Consider the following 25917-nt stretch of genomic DNA (forward strand, 5'->3'; position numbering starts at 1 on the left):
ATTAGAGGAGAATGTTGTGACTGGTTTTGTACAATAAAGCTGAAAGTTAACGTTTCCTTATCTGCACACCCGTGACTCCGCACTCCAGTCCCTGGATGGGTTCTCAAATCAATCCTTAAGGCTCAGCAACACGTTCAGACACGTTATTTCCTTTTCTGCCAGTGCTTACCTTTCCTTAAAGCGCTTTGTGAAATTATTTTCCTTTCTTTCAGATTTATTTAGATTCTGAGATAAACCTTAAATGGTTTTTCTAATGTTGACTAGAGGATACCAAGAGGCCGGATTTGTGCCTTGCTATGTGACAATTAATGAGTTTGGAAAATACCTCAATATAAAAATCTTGCCAACAAGTTCAGTCCAGAACCGATGAGTTCAGTTCAGATCCAGAACAGATCTCAAAGAGTAAAACTGCACAACACACGGGATACGCTCTTCTTTCCCCAACTGCCCTGACAGGGAACCCACTAGCCGACTACTCAAAAACTCCCGCGGGCCACCCGCCCCTGCGCGCTGCAGGAAACCCGTGGAGGCGGGGGAGTTGTAGGCGGGGCCGCAGGAGTCACCGCTCGCCGTTCATTGGCTTCCGCGCCGGAAGCGGCGGTACCGTCCAGCTGCGCACGCGCCCTTTCCCGTGCTCCGGAACACGGCCAGTGCTGGGGCCGGCTGTCACCATGCTGCGGCAGTGTGCTCGCTGGGTGTTGACGCGCACCCGGGCCGGCCGCGGCTGTCGCCGCTACAGTTCGTGCTCGCCGAGCGCTAGTGGCGACGCCGGGGAAGCGCGGGCCTACTTCACCACACCTATCTTCTACGTGAACGCCGCGCCGCACATCGGGCACCTGTACTCGGCGCTGCTGGCCGACGCCCTGTGCCGCTACCGTCGTCTACGAGTTCCTGGCTCTGCGTCCACGCGGTTTTCCACCGGCACGGATGAGCACGGCCTGAAGATCCAGCAGGCGGCAGCCACCGCCGGCTTGGCCCCGATCGAGCTGTGCGATCGAGTGTCTGCCCAGTTCTTGCAGCTTTTCCGGGAGGCTGACATCTCCTCCACGGACTTCATCCGCACCACGGAGGCTCGGCACCGTGTAGCGGTGCAGCACTTCTGGGGTGTGCTGGAGGCCCGGGGTCTGCTTTACAAAGGGATCTATGAAGGGTGGTATTGTGCCTCGGATGAGTGCTTCTTGCCCGAGGCCAAGGTTACTCGGCAGGTGGGTCCGTCCGGGGATCCGTGTCCTGTGTCCCTCGAGAGCGGGCATCCTGTCTCCTGGACGAAGGAAGAAAATTACATTTTCAAGCTTTCTCAGTTCCGAGAACCACTCCAGCAGTGGCTTGGAAACAATCCTCAGGCAATCACACCGGAACCGTTCCACCAGGCAGTTCTTCAGTGGCTGGAGGAGGAGCTGCCTGACCTGTCCGTTTCTCGAAGGAGTAGCCATCTGCACTGGGGCATACCAGTTCCCGGGGACGACTCGCAGACCATCTACGTGTGGCTGGATGCCCTGGTCAACTACCTCACTGTAGTTGGCTACCCAGATGCAGATTTCAAGTCTTGGTGGCCAGCCACCTCTCATATCATAGGTAAGGACATTCTCAAATTTCATGCTATTTATTGGCCTGCCCTTCTCCTAGGGGCAGGATTGAGGCCACCACATCGCATCTATGTCCACTCGCACTGGACGGTGAGTGGCCAAAAAATGTCCAAAAGCTTGGGCAACGTGGTGGATCCCAGGACTTGCCTTGATCGCTATACTGTGGATGGCTTTCGCTACTTTCTCCTTCGGCAGGGCGTTCCCAATTGGGACTGCGATTACTATGATGAAAAGGTGGTTAAATTGCTGGACTCCGAGCTGGCAGATGCCTTAGGAGGGCTTTTAAACCGGTGCACTGCCTACAGAATAAATCCTTCTGGAACCTACCCATCTTTCTGTGCTGCTTGTTTTCCCAGTGAGCCAGGGTTAACGGGGCCGTCAGTTCGTGTGCAGGCAGAAGACTATGCGCTTGTAACTGCAGTGGCCACTTTACCCAAACTGGTAGCGGGCTATTATAATGACTTTCAGATCTATAAGGCTCTGGAGGCGGTATCCAGCTGTGTTCGGCAAACCAATGGTTTCGTCCAAAGGCACGCACCATGGAAATTGAACTGGGAGAGCCCTGAGGATGCTCCCTGGCTGGGTACTGTGCTTCACGTAGCCTTGGAGTGCTTGCGAGTGTGTGGAACTTTGCTTCAGCCTGTTACTCCAAACTTAGCAGATAAACTGCTGTCAAGACTGGGAGTCTCTACCACAGAGAGAGGCCTTGGAGAACTCTACTTCCTACCTCGATTCTATGGACACCCATGCCCCTTTGAGGGGAGAAAGTTGGGACCTGACACTGGGCTTTTGTTTCCTAGACTGGACCAATCCAGGACTCGGCTAGTGAAAGCCCACAGGACCTAGGAACTCAGCTCTTACTGACCGGTAGTAAAAGATCAAATGTATTCTTTTTGCGGTTTTAAGTAAAGTCATGTTTAAAGAGTATGTATCAAATGAGCACATAAACTATGTCCTTATGAACAGAACGATTCAGGTCCCTAACCCAGTTCTTTTCATTTCTCAGTGCCATTAACCACTGTTCTTGTTCACCAGTGTCTCCAAGAGAAGGATGGTTGAGGGCAGGACCAAGATGCAGACACTTCCTTCTCATTGCACCTTCTCCCAACCCAGGGGCAGGGCTTCTGCTCCCCAGGCTAATTTAACACAGCCCCTTCTTCAACTAAAACTAGGGTTGGAAGTCCCTGCCCTGTTTTTACAGGTCAGCCCTACTTTGTTAAACAGAGTCTCCTGTTAAAGAGTTTTTTTTTTTGTACCCTGAACTTTAGGAACCAGTGTCCTAGACTTTTGCCCATGTCAGCCCAGCAGTTGTGCTTTGTAATACTACACTCGATCCAGCAGATGGCTCTGCTCGCACACATTGAGCTCCTTGAGAGTGTCCTTTCAGAAGAATTATTTTCAGCTGTGTAATTCACAGAATTTTGGAATTGTACTGTTCTTAAAGGATAACTTTGGAAACTGATATTTTTACAACACAAGGACACTAGAATTCTAATTTTAAAACTATTAAAGTGACATGTACAATAGGATATAAGTAAATATGACAGGTTTGTTTATATGAAAAAACTAAAAAGCTCTTGAGGTACACTGTATTACAGATAATAGTAACAGTTACATGTTCATCTATAAAGCCCTCAAAAGGGTTGTATTCTTTATATTATTTCTTATCCACATACATAATTTACCTCATGATTATTTTTGGTCAATCAGGATACATAGTATGGGAAATATAAAATATTGTAGTTAGTAAATTTATGTCAAAATAGTTTTTGTTGATTACTTCTCTTTGAGACAAGCTTTCACTATGTAATTTGTTATCATCAGTCTCTTGCTTCCACTTTTCAGGTGTTGGGATTACAGGGTATGCCACCAGGCCTGCCTTTTAACTTATTAAAGTGTGGTTGTAAGTACCTTCTTTACATCTGTTTGGTTACACTTATTGACAGTAATGTTGAAGGGAGAAAATGTCAGTGTTCAGAACTGTCTGGGATTCAGGGCTCTCTCCAAGGCTCCAGAGAAGATGTTACAGTAACAATTAGTGCACTGATTAGTCAGCCTTATGTTTCAAATTAACAGGACAGCTAGGCCACATTTTAAAATGAGCTTGCTTTGGAACATACATTTTAAGTATGGTATTAAGGAAAAAGAGCTCACTATGGAGTAAACAATTGTGCTGGAAGTTCCTCCAGGCTTACTCTAAAGTGCCACTATTCATCTCTAGTTTCTACTAATTACCAAAGTGATAGATTGTAGGTTGCTAGGGAGCACAGTATGGTAAGGTGAAGGACCATTTCCACAAGCTTTCCTTTGGACTCCTTATATCATTTTGTGCCTTAGATCATCTCAGGTCTCAATGTGGCATTCTCTACTTGCCTGCTGAGACTAGTAGGGTAAACTACTGAGGTATAGGGCAGTCTTGGGACTGTGTAGTGATGCAAGGTGGTGTGTCTCAGAAAGTCAGACATCTGGAAAAGCAGTGAGATTTTAACCTCTCCTTTGGTGAGCTTTTACTGCAGTGTTTTAGTTTGTGTCATGGACGTAGTGTCTTCCATAGGTGAGCCTCATGTCCCTGTGGAGATTTGCTTGCTGTTGGATTTTTTGCAGCTTGTTATCTGTGAAAGGCATTTAACTAGCTGCTATTAGACATGAGGAGATGGGAGACCAGAAAAGAGATCACTTAATTCTAGTAGCCAGGGCATTCAGAGTGGAGGAGTGTGGTAAATTGGATCCTCTTTCTGTGGTGATAAGGTTAGACAGATTTCTGTAATAGGCAAGAAGGTCAGACAAATAGTCTTTTGGCATTTGTGTTTGGTTTGACACAGCAGTTCAGAATTGCCAAGCAGAGAGTTACATTTACCTGGAGGGATTGCGCTTCCAAGGTGAGGAATGGGTGTGTGTGTGTGTGTGTGTGTGTGCTTAATGTGGAGGTTTGTAAGATTCCCTATTCTAGAGATGTTAGTACTTTATGTGGCATCTTTTAGAACCTTTTGCTATGAGGTCTCCCCCACCCCTATACCTTTGTGATTCTTTTGGAGGTAGTATTACAGGAAGTGATAGCACAGCACAGATCGGGTTTTTAAGGGCTTCACATTAGGAAGCTATGAGAATGGGATGGACCAAGAGCTTAGTGGTGGGCACTTACCGAGCATGGAGGGACCCGGGTTCAGTCCTCAGTATGCCTTCCGATGCCTGTCCTCTGTCTACAAAGTCATGTAAGAAGCAGTAGGTAACGTTCATGTTAAATGGTTTTACTGTGTATGTACTGAGAGGTATATTCTACATAAAACTGATTAGGCACTTTACAAATTGGAAAAAACCTGTGGCTGTAAAAGCAGCAAGTAGACAGACTTTGCACTTAAAACCTCAGTCGTTTTATAAATAGGTACTTTTCTAGAGCTCCTATGAGCTTTAATAAGTGCAAACAGGCTAATAGACCATGAAGCTGATACCAGAGTGTCAAGTCTATTGGCTGGAAGTTGGGCCCTAGAGCACAAGCTTGTTTGATGGGTTTTGTTTTGGTGAAGGTTTTAACTGTAATTTCAATAGAGTTCTTTAGCCTTAGAAGTTCTGATATTGGCATGGCCGTTAGTTGATCATCTTGTAGGCTTCACAAAAGGATGACTCATGAAGCAGAAGTAGTGAGATGATGAAGATTATTATAGCAGGGATGGCTTCCCGGAGCTGGCTGCTCTGCCTCTATCTACCCAGTATAGAGTGGCAATGTACCGCATTGGTGTTAGCTTGAGTTATTGAGGAAGGCTCTTAGATAAGATGTGGCTAGTGAACACTGATGTTTTATGACAATTTATAATTGCCTTCTCATGGCAATTTCCCATCGTCTGTGGTTCAGCTTCGTCTGCAGTTTCATCGTTTGACATTTCTTGTGGTAGCTCTGGGTGTTATAAACTTTGGTGAGTTCTTACCTTGTCTTTTACCCAAGTATTTGGAGACAGAACATGTTTTTGCAGCAAAGTTTTACCAGTTTGTGGGTAGGGAAGGAACTAAAGTCAGACTAGGGTACCCAAGAGTAGAAATTATAGAAGAAAGCCTTCAATTCTCCCCTAAAACTTTGAGTATGCACAGCTGATCCAGTCCTCTCTGCTGGAGCTTTGGATGGGACTGGGGAACTTAAAATTTTGTTTTAAAGTTTAAATATTTGTGTGTGTGTTTGTGTGTGTATAAGAATGAGAGCGAGAGCTAGAGTCGGGTGGGGAGTGGAGGAATGGATGGGTGTGTTTGTATTCATGGGTGCAGACGTGTGTAGGTCAGAAGGTGGGTAGGGTGAGGTATGTGTCCTTACCTTTGTACCTCGTTTGAGTCAAAGTCTCTTGACTACTGAGTAAGCCAGGTTAGCCGGCCTTCACATATTCTGGAGACTCTCCTGTTTCCAGCCACTGCTTCCTTCAGAGCCTGCTGGCATTCTAGATATTTGTACCACTTTCATCTAGGATCTGGGGATCAGAACGTGGGCTGTCAAGCTCGAAGGGTAAGCATGGGTAAATAAGTACGCACTTATCGAGTCATCTCCTTAGCCCCAGGAGTGGTGAGCTTCGACCAAGGAACATAGTGATTTGGTTAATATTTAAGAGCTAGAACAGTGACAATCACATAAGATTGTTTACTCACATTTTAAACTTCTATATTGTGTGTGGGTCTAGCCCCAGCTTAAACTGCCGATAACTATTTTAAACAGAAGGGAAGAGATTAACCAATGTTAAGGTGAAATTTGTTTCTTTTTCATAACTTCTTTGTAGTTTTGGGCTACCCAAAATTATGCCTTTGAATTCAAGGAACAATCTTACAGGAAAGAGCTGACCACACTGAAGCACTGTTTAGGATTGTGTTATAAGTTTCATGATGAAGGACAGGACTACACTGTGGGTTTGATATCTGGGAACCCTTTGCTGCTCTGTGTACAAGTTGCTATTGGAAGGCTTAGCCACCTGGATTGTCGTCAAACTTAACAGGCAATAGGATACACATTTCATCTCTAGTAAACTGAACAGTTTACAGCAGATATTATGGATTTAGATATCTAGGATATTGTAAGATGTGAGGATATTTCAGGAAAGTTTGCCAACTGCAAGTAGAAAATTGAAGCTCCAAATGAGTTCTGCCCTGAGTTATTAAGGATGTTTAGTTCTGCAGAGGCATGAAAGCCTCGAGTGGGTAACTGGGGGGAAGCACTAGGAAGCCTGGAACTAGAAGGTGCCACCTTCTCAGTACAGTGTGGGGAAATGGAACAGCCGTCTCACATGAGTAGATTGCAGTCTTTGTCAGTTGAGAATCACTGAGATACTGAACACGAACATGACTTTCAAAGACTTGATTATGGCCAAGTTACAGATTGGAATAGCATGATCTTAATTAATTAATTTAGTTGAAACAACAAATTTCTTATTTTTATTTTTTTAAATTAGGTCCCTCCCTCGACATCCTCAATGGTCTCACTTTGTAGCCTTGGCTGTCTTGGTATTCATTATTTAGATCAGCCTGGCCTTGAACTCACAGAGGTTCACCGGTTTGTCTCCCGAGGGCTGGAATTAAAGGCATGTACCAATACTGATGGACTAATAAGCCCAATCAAATACTTTCTTTCATAAGTTGCCTCGGTCATGGTGTCTTATTAGAGCAATAGAAAAGTAAAACAACATATAAAAATTAAGAATAAAACTTGTTGCTTGAGTTGCTGATTGATTGTTTGAGTTGTTGTTTGAGTTTCAGTTTGATTTTTAAAAAAGTGAAATGAACCGCAGTTTGGGATTAGATTAGAATTTCCAACACCTTCTGAAACAATCCTCAACCTTCTACTGCCATTTTGTATCATGTATTTCTATGAAGCAGCATTCTCAGCACTGGTGATTATAAAATAAAAATTGATTTTGTAATCTGAAACATGTTGAAGATGCTTTAAATCTTCAGGTGTTAACTATTTAGCCAAGATTTAACTCGTACAGGTGTGGAGTATTTTTACTGCTGGTGTGTGCATCTGATCTATGTCCTGGCACACATGGAGACAAAGTCAGAGGGAAACTGTGAAGCCGCTTCTCTCCTTCTGCTTTTACACGGTGCTGGGATTGAACTCAGGTTCCTAGACTCACACAGAAAGCACCTATGCCTGGAGAGCCATCTCACTGGTTCAGTTAATTATTTAAAGAGCAATAAGCACATTCATTTTCATACACATATTTGGTTTAGGCTTTATTTAATAAATGGTAAGATTATATGTGTACAAAAGGATTGCTGTAAACTAAATGTATGATTTATCGTGTAAATGTTTGGCATGCATATACTATTCATGTATATCTTAGAGTCATATAAAAATGTCTTGGCTGAAAAGGGAGTCACATGGAAGGAGTTTAAGAATCTGCTAAAGATGAAAAGTATCTTGTCATAAATTCATAAGGGTAATAATAAGCATCTTTGAAATGACATTTCCTCAAAACTTTATATATTTATCTTTAGTCAATAGTCAAGTTTATTTTAATTAACTATTATAGTAACAAAGCTAGAGAATTTACTAGAGGCCACAAACAGTGAAACTTTATTTCATACATACAGTTTAATACAAATGAACATATTAATAAAACTTATTACTTACTAACAGTTTAAATTCTATGACATCTATTCTTATGACATCTTTCCTAAAAAGATTGCAGAAACCAGGTCCTTTAGTTATGGTTATTACCCATTATCGAAATGCCACGTACTGGATAATTCTTGATAAATTTTTATTTCATAGCATAGTCAATACATTCTCATCTCTTTAAACTACTACCTATTGTGAACTGCAAAAAAGAAATACTGAGTATTTATAGCTGTTTTGTTAGATTTGAGTTTCACTTCAAGGAAATGGGATGAGACCATCTTTATATAGGTCTCAGCTTTTAAGTAAAATGTATTTTAAGAAATCAAATGTTTAAAAATCCTTGTTAACTAGGAAGGCCAGGAAATCTACATTTTAATTTTGGGCTTAAAGGAAGTTCTTTAGGGTCTTATTTGAATGTAGACAGATCTTGGTTAGCAAGGGATGCTGTTAGGTTCTTCAAAAAATGCACAGTAGGTTCTTCAAAAAATGCACAGTAGGTCATGAATGGCCTGCTGACAGAACGCCTTCATATGCCAGTTGCTAGAAGAACTGTGAAAGCATTCATAACATACAAACTTTCAATCTTAGTAAACTAGAATCAATACATTGGCATTTATATTTAAATTCCTATAAAACGAATTTTACAGAAACTTCCTATGTTGTATATAAAAGCAGATGTTTTTAGTATTAAGTTGTATTCTAGTTTCATTGTGAATGGCTTTTTAAAAAAAAATGCTGTAGATTGAACCAGGGTCTTGTGCATGTTAGGCAAGCATTCTACCATTGATCTATACCGTTGTTTATTTTTAACTCATTATTGGCATCTAATTAAAATAAGCTTACTTTGATATTGTAGACGAAATTTGAAAGTTCTTAGGTTAGTTACTGAAAATGTATATAGTTAGTTGCGTGAAAGATGGTTGGTTGGATTTTCATGCCACTTTAAGGATTTTTATTTGGATGCAAAGGAAACATTTTTAACATTCATTGTGACATTGTTTTAACCTAGTATAAAATATAAAAAATGGTTGCTTAGTGCTTAAGGGAACTATTTTTAAATTTTTTTTAGTTAAGCTATTGTCCACATAAGATCAGCCTCTATAATATAACTAATTCACACCAAATTTTGAGTAAAATATTTTTGGATGTAACTGATGTCATAAATTAGTTTTCTAACCTAAGAGAACATACTTTTTTTTTTTTGGTAATTCATGGAAATAATATTAACTCTGACATGAACAGACTGTATAAATGTATAGCTGTAGTCCAGTGTAAATGTAGTAGGAAACCACTGTGATTTCCAATGGAGAGACAGGAGTCAGTGAAAACTTGCTCCTTAAAAACCAAGTAATAAAAAGGGGGCTAGTCAGGTTAGATCAAATTATCAGAAACCATCATTGGTAACTTTGTGTGTATGTCTGAGCTCAACAATTTAAAACAAATTCTGTAAAGATTATATATGTAGCCAGGGCATGGGCTTAAACACATAAGCCCTTGTAAATATGGGATTTTTGCTGAGTTTATTTTCATTTTTTTAAACATCAGGATAGTAAATGTTATTTTAATTAAAAGCAGTTTTCACAGTTTGCAATAGTCTGAGAAGAATACTACCACTACTATACTAGTCAGCACTTAGCTTTTTACAAAGGGCAGAAAAATTTATGTTTACTAGTATCTTTTAAAAATCTGTCCGCATACTTTTATATGTTGTAAAGAATGTTATGGGTATATACTCTGTAGCTGTGTTTATCTTGGTGCTGAAAACACAGATCCTAATATTGATTAGCAAGAAACACACTGTATTAAGTCTAATCTCAAATTGTTAACGGATACTTTAAAGTTATTTTTCTATCTCTAAAGTGCCAAGGAAAGAGGATGTATTTCAGCAGTAATTTTTAGGCTGACTAGACATTCCTTTAGATACTGCTAGTGGTTGTTTCAGAACTGTCTGAAACCAAGGATGAGGTTGTAGAAGATGGCTTATGAAAAGACTTTAGAAACTGAAAGCTTAGACACTGATGTCTTATAGTTGTTAAAATTACTTTTGTTACATTTGTAAAAATAAAAGCAAGGCATCACAACTTCAGCAGAGTAGTGTCTTTTGAGGGATTACCTTAGTATACTTTCATGTTATCTCCACTTAATGCTTTACAGTCTATAGAGAGAAATATAGTAATATATAATCTTTACAGAATTGAATGAAAATGTGGAAGTACAGTATATTTTAGGAGACAGCATAATTGCCTGAACTAAATTGGGTAGCAAAAACTATAAGTTTTTCTTTAAATGCAAAATACAATTACTCTCAGACTCTTGGAATTTATAAAGGTTTTAGAAATGCCTGTTATTCATTGAATAAGCCTGAATAATAAATATGGGACTAAAATGTACACTGAAAACAGGTAAGCTGAACATCAAATATAGTTTCATGATATTTTGGCCAGGGCTCTGGTAAGAGATTACATATAGCATGTTACTTTTAAAGTAACTCTAGCAAAAGAAAATACTTTTAAATAGATGGAATGGCCTTAGGATGTATGAAGATACTATCTAATACACAATACTATTATATCTTATTCACAGACATGCATTTTAGCCCCAAAATATTAAGATCACATACCCCAAATATATATGTACATCCATGAGTATAGTCATCATCCTTTATGAGACAGAATAAAAAAATAATTCAAGTTATTTGGGAATTGCTTTTCTGATAAGAACATTTAAAATTTATAATTTCTACTCTTTTCCCAGGAGACGTATAAGACAGTGTTAATTGTACTAATAGTATTCTTGGGAGTAGATGTAAAGTTAACATACTGAAGTTCTAGTATTTTCTAGAAGTATTGTACTATCAAATTTCATTAAAGTCTAAAATAAACTTCCATGTAGTCAATTGAAACATTGCTGATTTACATAGCCTTATTGTTTTTACTAACCAAGCTTCTGTCAAAGGAGTACATTTTTTTTTTTTTTTACAGAAGTCACAACATTTGGTAAACAGAAGGCATTGACTTAAAAATAGTAATTTTTTAATGTTAAAATTCTAATTATTGTGGCATATTTTTTAATTTTTAGAAACTTCTCTCATTCCATAACAGCAGGCAATCATAGCTTCTTTGCATTTAAAAATAAAACTGTGTTATGGAAAAATTGTAATGTTTTAAAAGCCTATAAGCTTTACAAAGAACCGAATGAATGAAAGATACAAATACTGACAGTATCAAATCTGACATGATGTAACTATGAATTATAATCCCTAAGATGCTATGCCCTATGAGCAATTCTACTACATGTATAAATGACAGGAAAGGGCCCACAAATAGATAATCTTTAAGGACATTTAAGGATAGTTTCACTTTGGCCACAGTAACCATATACAATAAGTGGTTATTAATGTGACAGTTTTATGAATTTTTTATAACACAAATATTGTTCTATATCAATGTTTGTAAAAATTTGTAATGTAAGAGTGTGAAATGTTTTTATTAAAACCACTTAATATAGGTAAAATACACACAAACACAAATGTAGTGAAACCAGAATAATATGGAAACTAGAATATATACATCGTCCCCTTACAAGGTGGTGTTTGCTTAAATTACACCATACACAAAAAATGGTCTGCTGGTAAGTATTTCTTATATATGCTATAGATTTGTCTAAAATATGAACCTTCTGGAATAAAACTGAAAATTTAAGCATCAAAGATGTTTGTAAGTGGTTATGTGTGATGATCATGCTGGTTAGACAGCCAGATGATGGTCTGTAAGAGCTGTTGCCTTACAGAGACAATTCTTGTCTTCTTTGTTATGGCTTATAGCTCAGTAGTACTTAAATGTTGGAGTTAATAAAGGAAACCATGATTTAACTCTGCATCTTCAATGTTCTGGCTACTAAGATTTCAGAAATTCTCTCTCAAAAAAAAAAAAAAAAAGCAAAAACATTTAACCTTAAGCATATCCCCAACCCATTTGTTACTAGACCACACAGGGGCCTAGTTATTTTCTATTTCTAGACAAAACACTTCTCCAAGAGTCTACTTAACAAAGTCAGTACAGGAAGGTGGAGTGGAAACTGAATCCTCTGCTCTGAAATCTTTTCTAGGATGAAAGTGTGGGCTTCGAGAATATCGAGGTTTCAAACCCACAGATGAAGGCTGAGAAAAGCTTCTTCTCACAGAATGTAACCTTGGTTCCTAGTAAGAGATGTAAAGAAAATTAGGGTTTTCACGCACTTCAAATGTTATAATTACTTACGGGAAAGATTTAAAAAACAAGACTGACTGGGTCTGGACTTTTTTTTTTAAAAGACATTCTTGGGGATCTAACCTAAGCCTGTGTGTGCTAGTCAAGTCTGGTCAACCACTGAGCTACATATGTCCCCAGCGCAGGGTCTGGATTCTGAGTAAAGTGTTCTTCAGGAAATGCCTGAGGAGTAGGCTATCTTTGTGATCTGCTACTAGACAGGGAGGGAGGCGTCCTATAGCTGTAAACAAGTCACAAATAACGCACCTGAGAATCGCCATAGTCAGTGAGATTTCTAAATTACATTATACTTACATTAGGCCATCCCTAAAACTTTGCTTAAATTTAATTTTGTTTTAAAAAGTATGTGCTTATGACATGTACGATTAGAATTAGATCTTATGAATAAGAAAGTACTATCAAGAGAGAAATCAGATTATTAATATACTACTTAATGTTAATAAACATTTTGTCTTATGCTAGGCAAATCATTTAGTGACTAAGTTTTAATCCAACAAGTGACTTTTAATCTACTGCAAAATAAAAAGATTGGTAAAGATATTCTCTTGCTTAAGACACTGAAAATAGGACATTTTACTAAGAAATCTTTCATGCTAAATGCTTTAGAGCATCTAGGGGAGGCAAATCCTGTTGCCTAGAAATCTTATCAATTGTTCTCCCTACTTTAAGTGAATTGAGTTCAATATTGTAATTAAATAAAGCCAACAAGGAGGTAGTGGCTGTGCCACACTGAATAAAACATTTGAAGTGGCACCTAAATTAAATCAACTGCATCTGACTATAAAGTACAATTTAAGGAAATAGATAAAATTTCTAAGATTAAAAACCAAAACTTCCCTAAAGGGAAATTTTACTATGTTTAGTTTCAAGTCTTATGCTATGGGCACATAGGACACTCTTCTGATCCACTAGAACTTGGAGCCTGTCTACCAGGAAAGAAATAGCATGCTACTGCTAGAACAATGAACTGCCAGGAGAAAGTTCATGCGTTAGTTTTAAAGTGTAATAACAGATCTGGATGCTTACAGAATTAAACATGCTTTAATTGTGCAATTATAATTTATTAATAGCACTTTAAGAAACTTTGTGATTTTACAAAATAGTCTCCCAACTTAAAAAGAATGTTACAAAGCATTGTAATAATCATAAGCTAAAGAAAGCTTACCAAAATGAGTATTATAAGACAATGTACTCCAGTGACTTTATTTTTTTTTATAAATTTTTGATTTAAGGAGACCATAAGACAGTTATGATAATGCCTGTTATCTTAGAATTAGATCAAATTTGGGGCTGTAGAGATAGGTGAGTGGTTAGAAGCACGTACTGCTCTTCTAGTGGATATGGCTTTGATTCCTAGCACCCATGTTAGGTGGCCCACAACTGCCTGCATCTCCAGCCGCAGGAGGTCTGGCACCTTTGGCCTCTGCAGGTACTTGCACTCACATGCACATAACCTACACGCATGCACAAGTACACAAAGATAATAAAAAATTGAAAAAGAATGAGATCTAATTATATCTAATCTTTTGAGTCTAGTACCCATCACCAGGATATAACAAAACTATGCTTGAGTAACGGTTCCCCAACTAGCAGAGCTGGGGATGTAGTTCAATGGTAGAGCTAAGATAACAAGACTAAATGGAGGGAAATCTATACACAAAGACTGATGAATGCCTACATTGTAGCTAATAGCATAAATAGAGAGGAAGAAGGAACAGATGTTTTGGTGGTGGATTTTGCTTCAGAAGCATTTTGAGATGTGTTATGTTCCCAAGAGTGGACGGCATAGGCTAGAGCTATCTTTTGTTGTCTGAAGGCTAAATGTTTTCTGGGATACCCTAGACACTCTTGCTTCTTACCATGTGTTTCTTATATTTTCCAGAATGCTAACTTGAACAGTATTACCTTGAGTGAGTAGTGTAGAAAGCTCTAGAGTAACCGAAACTGTGTTGTATTCGTAGGCTGCTTGATAAAAGCATGTGGCAATAGATTTGGGTTTCTTATGACTTACCTTCTGTTTTAGAATTTAAATATTTTTTGATTAGATTCCCATATCCTTAGGAAATTAGAATAGACTGATTTTACTTACTAAATGAAAGATTTTTTTTTTTTTTTTGAGACAGGGTTTCTCTGTATAGTCCTGGCTGTCCTGGAAAGATGGTTCATAATTCTTGGATGGAATGTCTCAAAGTATTATGTTCTTTCTGGATTGTTCCTTTGACTCTGCCCTATTTTCCAAAGATGATCAATCTCCTCATTGTGATTACGTCTTAGTAATTAGGATTTCTATCACCTAGTAATGCCATACTGAGTGACTGTCTGAAGCCGAATAAGCTTCAATTCTTTTACAGGAAACTCTCACAAAAGTATTGAGTGGACAAAATGGGATAATTTGTATGAAGTGTTTATAAATTTAAGGGTCGCTATAAATGTGAGGTCCTCTTCTTGTCTTGAAGTGATAAACTAGCATGATTTTACAGTATGCCATTAATGAAGTTAATAATTATTTACATGGAGTATTATGAACTTTTAAAGTAGAAGTATGGGCTGGTGAGATGGTTAAGCGGGTAAGAGCATTGACTGCTCTTTTGAAGGTCCTGAGTTCAAATCCCAGCAACCACATGGTGGCTCATAACCACCCGTAATGAGATCTGACGCCCCCTTCTGGTGTGTCTGAAGACAACTACAGTGTATTTACTTATAATAATAAATCTTAAAAAAAAATAAAGTAGAAGTATATAGTAATGGTCCAGCAAATTTAGTGAACACATGTTACATTACCAGGATTTTTTTGTCTTTCAATTTTCATGTGTATGTTGTGTATGTATGTGGATGGGTGGGTACACATGTGTGCAAATACATGCTAGCAGACCTCAGGTTGATCTTGGGAATCATCCTTAATCTCTCCCCTGAAACCTCACTCATTGAGACCTCTCAGTCAAATCCATATCTGAACTCCAGTCTTCACACGGTTTTAACTGCTGTACTATCTTCATAGCTCATTACCAAGATTTTAAGACTGGTAACTTAGGTTGGAGAGATGGCTCGATGAGAAAGGTGTTCTGCGAATGATTTTGAGTTGAATCCCTGGGACCAACTTGATAGGAGAGAACTGATTCCTTCAAGTTGTCCTCTGACTATCACATGTGTACTGTAGTGTGCACTTGCTCATGTGTTTATGTAAACACACACACATACCCCACACCACAAAACTCCTCATGTATAGTACTGTTAACTGGACCATAAACTTGTGACTGTGTCACAGGTCCTGGGGGAGATCATAATCCTATTATTCTGGCAAGTGGACACAGTATTAAACTGTCTTCCTAAGTTATCCTTATATCTGTAGAGTAGTGCATCTCTCAACCTTCATCAGAGAAAATTCTTTTTGCAGTGGATGGAGATTAATAGAGACCCACAATGGGTTATTGTACAGAGAATAAAAGACTGTAAAGGTCTCAGTTTTTAATAGGATATGTGTACCACGCCCTGTCCCTTAGACAGAGGTGGCAGAAGGTAGCAAGTGTAAGAGGCAGTAAGTGTCTGCACTGACACTGTGTTTGCTGCTTAGGATCACGTCACATGGGAACTCACAGTGGCTGTGACTGCACGCATGAGACCTTGACAAGATCAAGTCACCCCAAGCCCACTGAGACTCTGTTAGCACCTTATGGCAAGCGTAGGAGGGAGAGTAAGTTTTCTTCAGGGATATGGCTCCTGAGAGGCTTATCTGTGTTCCAGTAGATGGTCCTACACACATGCACATAATAGGCAGCACTAAGTGTACTCAGTGGGTTTAAAAAAACAGCATATGAAATTGGAATAAAAATGGTGGTTAGGAGAGGGTACAAACTGGATGGGATGGAATGGGTATGGATTTAATCAAAACACATTATATGTATAAATGAAATTTTCAATAAAACTGTAAAACAAAGGAATTTATAAATTTTTATCATCCCCATCATCATTTTCTTAAGATCAAAGCATGTGCTTAAGGTTGCATCCTGTTTTCAAACGTTGCACTCTGGGCTGGATGGGGTGGTGGCACACCTTTCATTCCAGATCTCAGGAGGCAGAGGCAGAGGCAGGCAAATCTCCATGAGTTTAAGACCAGCTTGATCTACATGTAAGTTCTAGGATAGATAGGGCTTATCTCAAAAAAACTAAAACCAAAGTACAATAACAAAAAATGTTTAGGGCTGGAGAGCTGGCTCAGCTGTCAAGAGTACTGGCTGCTCCTCCAGAGGACCAGAGTTCAATTCCCAGCACCCACATGGCAACTCACAAATAGCTGTAACTCTAGTCTGAGTGGAGTCTGATGCCCTCTTCTGATTTCTGCTGGCACCAACCATACAAATGGTGCACATGACTACATGCAGGCAAGATACTCATAGACATAAAATAATAAAATTAATAAATATTGTATAATATATAACAAAAATTAGTTTTAAAAAGAGTTGCATTTTGCTTATCAAATGTGCTGCTTTTAGTTAGCCAATTGTATAAGAATGTGAGGCCAAACTTTGACCACTCAGAGTGAGGCAAAGGTCCTCTTTGCTTTAGGAATAAAACCTCTGTTGGCAAGATCAATAAAACAAATGACAGCTGTTGCTGCTGAGGATGCCCATCTATAGATGAGAACACTCATCCATAGCTGGTGGGGGTGCAAACTTGCACAGACACCATGGAAATCAATGTGGCAATTTCTTAGTAAGATGGGACTCAGTTCATTTCAAGATCTGGCTATACTACTTGGTCATATACTCAAAGGACACTACATCATACTACAGAGATATTTCCTCAATCACATTCATTCATTACTGCTCTCTTCATAATAGCCAGAAACTGTAAACTTCCTACGTCAGTGATCTAAGGAAAATGTATGGTTGCACCATGGAACATTACTCAGTCATTAAAAAGTGAAATAAGTTGGGCATGGTAGCACACGCTTTTAATCCTAGAACTTGGGAGGCAGAGGCAGGAAGATCTGAGTCTAACCACTGGTCTACAAAGTGAGTTCCAGGACATCCAGGGCTGCACAGAGAAACCCTGTTTCAAAAAAAACGTAACAAAAAGTGAAATAATGAAATTCATAGGTAAATGAATGTAGCTAGGAAAAATCACCGAGAGAAGTAACCCAGACCTCAAAAGACTAGTATAGTATATATTTGCCTATGTGTGGATATTAGCTGTTAAGTCTTAGATAAATAGGCTATACTCCAGAATATCACAGGGCTTAAGTATAGAGTAGGGGCTGTGGGGAGAACTGGATGACCCTGGAAAGGGGTTAATAGAGAAGCAGTTATGGATGGATGTGGGCACTGCAATGGGAGGATGGAATAAGGAGAAGGGAAGAGGGGAGTGAGAGAGGAAATATGGGGAGGGATAGCTAAACTTCATGGCCATTTGAGGGGTTATATGGGAACCTAATTCATTAAAAAAGCTTTCTAAAATATATACATGTATGAAGATGATCTAAATGAAATTGTCAAATACTGGGGGAAGTAAAGAGGTCCAACTGGACATCTTTTCTTGTCAAATAAAAACTCCAGTTCCGGGACTGGGTTATATCTAATCAAGTTTTGGGCCAAAGATGCTCTCTGGGAGCTCCCACAAAACTCAGGCTATTGCCAAGGCTATTGGGTACTCTCCACAAACTGATGTTAAGACTCTACTGTTGAAGACAACACCTACACAACTCAGTGAACATGGAGAACTCAAGCTGGGGCCTACCTAGAGCCTTCACCCCTACTGACTAGTGTTCAGGGTACTGGAAGGCACTGTGAACACTACCAAAGGAGAAAGATAAATACCAACCCAATTACAAAGTATCTCACCTACAATGCTTGAGCTGCATGCAAACTATGCTAGTGGTACTAGCCACTCAGTATCTGGTTGAATTTAAGACCCATCCATGAGATGGAACCCATCACTGACACTGCCAAGAGATGATGGCTAAGGAAACATGAACAAAAGTATTTTTGGAAGGATTTTTATCTCAAACTGCTTGTCTGTTTTTAAACTTTCCCCCTCAGACCTCACAGGGTTTTTGCTAATATTTATTGTTGAACTTTTTTCTTTTGCAGTTTATTGTAATGCTAAGTGTTGGCCCCCAAGATCTGGAGTCTGCTTGTACCTTCTGGGAACCTACCTGCCCCCAGTTAATTCTGATTGGTAAATAAAGATGCCAGCAGCTAATGGTTGGGGAGAAGAGAGATAGGCAGCATTTAGGTTTTATTTAAGAGGGGAGAGAGGCAGAGTGGTCATGGGATAGAGAAGCTGGAAGAGTCATCATGGCTTCTGGACCAAGAGAACATGGCCCAGAGGGTTGCCTGGCTGGAGGAGCTAAGAGAAGCCCAAATAAAACATAGTAAGTAATAACTTGGGAAAGTAGATTCTAACAGCATGGAGGGTAGGCAGTTTCCAGCTATTGTGTTGCTTAAGGTATAATAAAATATAAAGGCTATGGGTGTCTTTCATTTAGGAACATAAATGGTCTAAGATGGGTAGAAACCTCATGGCAGGAGTTTTTAATAAATTGCTACATACTATGACTTCTGATTTCTGTTTTTATGGGACTTCTGTGTTTGTCAGTGTGTGTGTCTCTTTGTCTATATCTGTTTCTTGTGCTTTTTCTTTGATTCTTTGTTTTTCTGTTTGTTTTGTCCTGTTCAAATTTGATTGATTTTTATATCATCATCATCATCATTATTAATTTATTTTAGATGTCTGTTTTCTAATAAGAAAGAGCAAGGAAGGATGTGGAATTGGGTGGGTGAAGAGGGAAATCTGGAAGGAATTAGGGGAGGGAAACCATAATCTGAATATATTGTATGAAAAAAAATCTATTTTCAATAAACAAAACAAAGCTCTGCCTGGTGGGCCTTCTTGTTACTCCTGGTTGTGTAGGAATACTCTCTAAAAACAAAACCAACTCGGGTAACATAAGACTGTTTCAATGTTTCTTCATGCATAGTAAAAGACACTAGGATTTCTAAGATTCATTTGACTTCATAAATGAAATGATTCTGTAATTTCAGGTTTATAGCAGGGAAAAGGGCTTTCATCTAGACATGTTGTCAGTTGAAGCAACACTGTATCAATTGTTAGAATGTAAATAATGAATTAAGTCAGAGAAAAGTCTAAGGAGTTCAACCTGCTTTCAGATGACAGCTTTTGAGTCTAATGTTACATTTCTAGGCCTCCCTCAGAATTCATAAAGGACTGGTTTTAGAGCCCTAGAAAAACATCAACTGGTTACTAATCAAGTCCCTTATATAAAAGGTACAGGATTTGCATGTAATTTGCACACATACCATATAATTGAGCCAATTCTAGATTACTTAGTTAAATGTGAATAATATATAAATAATAATATGGTATTATTTACGGAATATCAAGAAAAAGTTCATGTTCAATATAAATGCAATTAAACATTTTTTATCTAAAGTTGATTGAATCTGCACATATAAAACTCATGGATAAAGTTTTTGAAAGATGATTTAAGTTTATAAATATGAAAAATAAAAACGTAGAATATTTTAGTTACTTTTTGCTTCTCCCTTTCATGTTCCTGTCTTCTGAATCATTTTTATGATTAGCATATACACTCAACACCTGGAAGTCTGTGGATGTAGTTCAGGTGGTAGAGTGTCTAGAGTGCATGAGACTTTGGGTTCCATCTCCAGCATCACATGAAACTGAGTGTGGCACAGAAGGTAGAGACAGGAGGATCAGAAGTTCAATGTCAATCCTAGCTATGTTTGGGGCCAACCTAAGCTACAAGAAATTGTTTCAAAAACAAAAATCTAAACAAAATCCCCAGTACACCAAAACCCAAACCAAAGCTTTGTTAATAAGGATGAGTGAACTATGCTGACTACCACAAGGACGGGAGAAGCAAGCCTTGACAAGATCTTGTCTGGAGGCTAAAAGGCCTCTGCTTTTTTTCTGTTTTTAAAATTTACTTCCTTTTGAGGCTAGAGAGATAGCTCAGCAGTTAACGGCATAGACTGTTCTTGCAGAGGACCCATGTTCAATTCCCAGCACCAACATGGCAGCACTCAACAGTCTGCAACTACAGTTCCAGGGAATGCAATGTCCTTTTTTGGCCTCTACAAGTACAAGCATGTGGTATATAAACATATTTGCAGGCAAAACACCCATTTACACAAAATAAAATAAATTATTTTTATTTATATATGCTGTCTTATGGTTTTTATTGCTGTGATGATACATCATGACCACACCAATTCTTATAAAGGCAAACACTTAATTGGGGTTGGCTTACAGTTCAGAGGTTTAGTCCATTATTATCATAGCAGGAAGCATGGTGGCATGCAGCTAGACATGGTGCTGGAGAGGTAGCTTAGAGTTCTACATCTGGATCTTCAGGCAGCAGGAAAAAAGAGTGACACTGGGCTTGGTTTAGGCTTCTGAAACCTCAAAGACTACCCCCGGTGACATACTTCCACCAACAAGGCCAACCCTATTCCTACAAGGCCACACCTCCTAATAGTGCCAGTCTCTTTGAGCCTATGAGGGCCATTTTCTTTCCATTTTTTTAAAAAAAAATTGTATTGGTTATTTTATTTATTTACATTTCAAATGTTATTCCCCTTCCTGGTTTCCCCTCTGCAAATCCTCTATCTCACTGCCCCCCTTGCTTCTATGAGGGTGCTCCCCCATCCACCCACCCACTCCCTAGCATTCCCCTATGCTGGGGCATTGTCTTAGTCAGGGTTTCTATTTCTGGACAAAACATCATGACCAAGAAGCAAGCTGGGGAGGAAAGGGTTTATTCAGCTTACACTTCCATACTGCTGTTCATCACCAAAGAAGTCAGGACTGGAACTCAAGCAGGTCAGAAAGCAGGAACTGATGCAGAAGCCATGGAGGGATGTTCTTTACTGGCTTGCTTCCCCTGGCTTGCTCAGCCTGCTCTCTTATAGAACCAAGACTACCAGCCCAGAGATGGCACCACCCACAAGGGTACCTCCCACCTTGATCACTAATTGAGAAAATGCCTTATGGCTGGATCTCATGGAGGCATTTCCCCAACTGAAGCTCCTTTCTCTGTGATAACTCCAGCCTGTGCCAAGTTGACACAAAACTAGCCAGTACAGGCATCAAGCCTTCACAGGACCAAGGGCCTCTCCTCTCACTGATGCCAGACAAGGCCATCCTCTGCTACATATGCAGCTGTAGCCATGGGTCCTTCCATGTGTATCCTTTGGTTGGTGGTTGTTTAGTCCCTGGGAGCTCTGGGGTCTGGATTGGTTGATATTATTGTTCTTCCTATGGAGTTGCAAACCCCTTCAGCTCTTTCAGTCTTTCCCTTGACTCTTCCATTGGGGCCCCCATGCTCAGTCTGATGGTTGGCTGCAAGCATCTGCCTCTGTATTTGTCAGGCACTGGCAGAACCTCTCAGGAGACAGCTGTATCAGGCTCCCATCAGCAAGCACCTCTTGACATCAGCAATAGTGACTGGGTTTGGTGTCTGCATGTGGGATGGAACCCCAGGTGAGGCAGTCTCTGGATGGCCTTTCCTTCCATCTCTGCTCCACTCTTTGTCCCTGTATTTCCTTTAGTCAGGAGCAATTCTGAATTAAAAATTTTGAGAAGGATGGGTGGCCCCATCCCTCAACTGGGGGCCGTGCCTAACCTCTCCATATGTTTTCTACAGGTTCTCTCTCCCCTTTGTTGGGTCTTGGGAGCCTCTTGCTTTCCTGGTGTCTGGGACTTTCTGTTGGCTACCCCCGTTACCCATCCCCAATTGCTATAACCCTCTGTTCAATTTCCTGACCCTCTGTACAACTCCTCTGTCTCCTCCCACACCTGATCCTCTTTTTTGCCTGCTTGCCTTGTGGGACTGAGCAACTCTAGATCCTTGGACTTCCATTCACAGCTGCTGCTGACCATTGTTGGGGAGTTGGACTACAGACTGTAAGTCATCAATAAATTCCTTTAGTATGTAGAGACTACCCATAAGTTCAGTGACTCTAGAGAACTCTGACTAATACAGAAGTTTTCCCATTTGAACCACCACAATCCACTCCCTGCCCCCCAGCCCCCATAGGCTTATTGCTACATCATAATGAAAAAAATGCATTCAGTCCAACTTCAAAGTCCACACATAGCCTATTAAAATTTCAACACACAATGTTTAAAAGTCTAAAGTTCAAAGTCTCTTTTGAGGCAATCTTTTAACTGTAATCCCTTGTAAAATCAAAATAGGAAAGCTATAATGGCACAGAATATACATTATCATTCTAGAAGGGGAAGAGGGAGCACAGTAAGGAATACTGGACCAAGGAAGACTGAAAACCAGCAGGGTAAACTCCAAATTCTGCAAGTCCATGTCTGATGTCAAAGCACTCTTTAGATCTCCAACTCCTTTCAACTTTGTTGATTGCAACACACTTCTCTCATGGGCTGGGTCCACTCCCTGTTGTGGCTATTTTCAATGAACTCCTTCACAATGGCTTCACATTCACAATTTCATGTAATGGCCTCTCTGGATCTCCATGAAGAGACACCTGTGACACACATCTGGCCTCAGTTGCTCACCTTACTCTCAGAGGAAGATTCTATAACTCCTTTCTTGTATCCTTGTTGCTAAATCCAGAACCTCATTGCTAAAGGTGCTGAATTCTGCTGTTTGCTGGAGCTGGAACATGGCACCTCATTCAAATACATTTTCACTAACTGTTTTAAGTGGTTTCATTTGCTGTCTAAGATTGACTGTCCTGGAACTTACTCTGTAGATCAGGCTGTCCTGGAACTCAGAGATCTGCCTGCCTCCTGAGTTCTGGGAGTAAAGGTGTCTACACCAAAATGGCCCTAAGCATTTCTTTCTTTCCACGGTCACTTAATTTCTTTTACAAGGTAGAAGCTTAGCTGGGTAGGACTTGGCTCTGGGGTCACCAGTTCTTTTATTCCACTTAGCCTTAGGCTTTCCTCAGCCTGTGTATACATCTTGGTGTGCCTTCACTCCTCAAACAGTACATTTTGTATTTTTCTTCCTCAGTTTGCTCCTTTTCATTATAAATCTGCATAAGATTGGCACTAATCTCCACAGAACATAGTCAACACTAGGCTGTTTTGAAATCTCTTCTGCCAAAGCTGTTAATCCATGATTCTTCAATTTAACCTCAGGCAGACTTTTTGGATAAGGGCAGAAAGCAACCACATTCTTCAGCAAAGTATCACAAGAACAGTCTCTAGGCCACATACCAATAATATTCTTCTCTGAAACCTACTCCAGCTAAGTCCCCACAGTTCAAATAACCCCCAGTACCACTGTCTTCAATGTTTTTACTAGTATGATCCATTGAGGCCCACTTTAAGCATTCAATTCCTTTTCTAATCTAAAAGTCCCAAAGTCCACATTCTTCCAAATAAACTCTCTATGAATTCTCTATGAGCATGGTGAGGTCTATCACAGCAATACCTCAATGCCTGGTACCAACTTCTATCTTAGTGTTTTTATTGCTATGAAGAGATACCATCACCACGGCAACTCTTATACAGAAAAACATGTAATTGGGGCTGGCTTAAAGTTCAGAGGTTTAGTCCATTATCATCATGGCAAGGAGCATGGTGACATTCAGCTAGACATGGTGCTGGAGAAGTAGCTTAGAGTTCACATCTGAATCCTCAGGCAGCATGAAGAAGAGTTCCTTCAACAAGGCTAACCCTGTTCCAGCAAGGCCACACCTCCTAACAGTAATAGTGTCACTCTCTATGAGCCTATGGGCGCCATTTTCCTCAAACCATCACATATATATGTATATATTTGTTCTTGCTTGTCTTTATATGCACCATGTGCATGCAGTGTCCACAAAGCAGAAGACAAGGTCAGCTTTCCTGGAACTAGACTTAACAGTTGTGAGCTGCCTAATATAATGCTGGGAACAATGCTGGCTCCTCTGTAAGTGTAACAAGTGCCTTTAACTGCTGAGCCATCTCTTTAACCCAGGGCCTTGGTTTCTATGAAGATAATGAAAATCAAGTCACATCTGCTCATCAGTGAAGGTACAATAACTCTCAAGAGGAAATAAGGATTTGCAATTCTGAGTTCATACAACGATAGTTCAAAGATTAATAATCATAATAAAACTTGACAGTTCCTAAGTATGATGTTATTTCTGAGCAAGCAGTTAGCATGACACATAAGACCCTATTTAGACAGACTTTAATTGCAACTCTATTTTATACAAAACAGAGCAAACTACTTGTAAATAACAGAAAATATTAAACACTATACTCTCAGTTACATTCACCTACAGTATATAAAGGTATTTGGTTTAAATGAATTTTAACAACAACAACAACAACAAAAAAACAACTGGAAAGTGCATATGAAAATGTTCTACACACAAGATATGCACTCACTGATAAGTGGATATTAGACCAGAAACTTAGACTACCCAAGATACAATTTGCAAAACACATGAAACTCAAGAAGAAGGAAGACCAAAATGTGGATACTTCATTCCTTCTTAGAATTGGGAACAAAATACCCATGGAAGGAGTTACAGAGACAAAGTTTGGAGCTGAGACAAAAGGATGGACCATCTAGAGACTGCCATACCCGGGGATCCATCCCATAATTAGCTTCCAAACGCTGACACCATTGCATACACTAGCAAGATTTTGCTGAAAGGACCCAGATATAGCTGTCTCTTGTGAGGCTATGCCAGGGCCTAGCAAATACAGAAGTGGATGCTCACAGTCAGCTATTGGATGGAACACAGGGCCCCTAAAGAAGGAGCTAGAGAAAGTAACCAAGGAGCTAAAGGGGTCAGTAACCCTATAGGAGAAACAACAATATGAACTAACTAGTACCCCACAGAACTATGTCTCTAGTTGCATATGTAGCAGAGGATGGCCTAGTTGGCCATCAATGAGAGGAGAGGCCCTTGGTCTTGCGAAGATCATATGCCCCAGTACAGGGGAATGCCAGGGCCAGGAAGTGGGAGTGGGTGGGTTGGGGAGCAGGGTGGGGGGAGGGTATAGGGGACTGTTGGGATAACATTTGAAATGTAAATGAAGAAAATAGCTAATAAAAGATGAAAAAAAAGAGAAAATGTTCTATAGGAAAAATTTGGGGATGTTTCCTCCAATAATTTAGAAGACAATAAAGGAAATTGAATTCTTGGTCATGGGTCTACCCAATACAAGCAAGCAGACAAGACATAATTTAAAAAGTAATATTTATAAAGTAATGGATACATTAAATGGGTTGTATGGTGTTAGAGCTATTATATTCTGAGTTACGTATTGTTATTGCTATTTTAAGGGCTAAGGTATCTTTTTAGATTGAAAACATTTTATTACAATATATTCTGATCACTACTCCCAACCCCAACTCTTCCAGGTCCTCCCCAACCCACGCAACTCTAAACCATTTCTCTTTTATATTTATTTTCTCTAAAACAAGTTTTAACTTTCAAAGTCTTGTCAAAAAACA

The 25917-nt window shown here is 39.6% G+C and overlaps 2 protein-coding genes across 3 annotated transcripts in view; one reads left to right on the forward strand and one right to left on the reverse strand.

The window, feature by feature from the left end:
* Positions 1 to 637: 637 nt before the first annotated feature.
* On the forward strand, positions 638 to 7271 carry Mars2 (methionyl-tRNA synthetase 2, mitochondrial). Its single transcript, XM_021163046.2, has one exon. It carries the CDS (start codon positions 672 to 674, stop codon positions 2430 to 2432), a length of 1761 nt encoding a protein of 586 aa, XP_021018705.1. The 5' UTR covers positions 638 to 671; the 3' UTR covers positions 2433 to 7271.
* A 4943-nt stretch (positions 7272 to 12214) lies between these two features.
* Boll (boule RNA binding protein) overlaps positions 12215 to 25917 on the reverse strand; it is a 125828-nt gene continuing 112125 nt past the window's right edge. Inside the window, exon 11 of one of the 2 annotated variants that reach the window (XM_085837405.1) lies at positions 12215 to 12373. In XM_085837405.1, the coding sequence (XP_085693531.1) occupies positions 12215 to 12373 (159 nt within the window). The remainder of the gene's footprint in view (positions 12374 to 25917) is intronic. The other variant, XR_015047024.1, reaches the window with a different exon arrangement.

This window comes from Mus caroli, unplaced genomic scaffold (assembly GCF_978045245.1).
Source record: "Mus caroli unplaced genomic scaffold, Mus_caroli_1 scaffold_1, whole genome shotgun sequence".
NCBI lineage: Eukaryota > Metazoa > Chordata > Mammalia > Rodentia > Muridae > Mus > Mus caroli.

Excerpts from the sequence above, each read along its gene's own strand:
- Mars2 (XM_021163046.2), top strand. The coding sequence starts at position 672 with ATGCTGCGGCAGTGTGCTCGCTGGGTGTTGACGCGCACCCGGGCCGGC.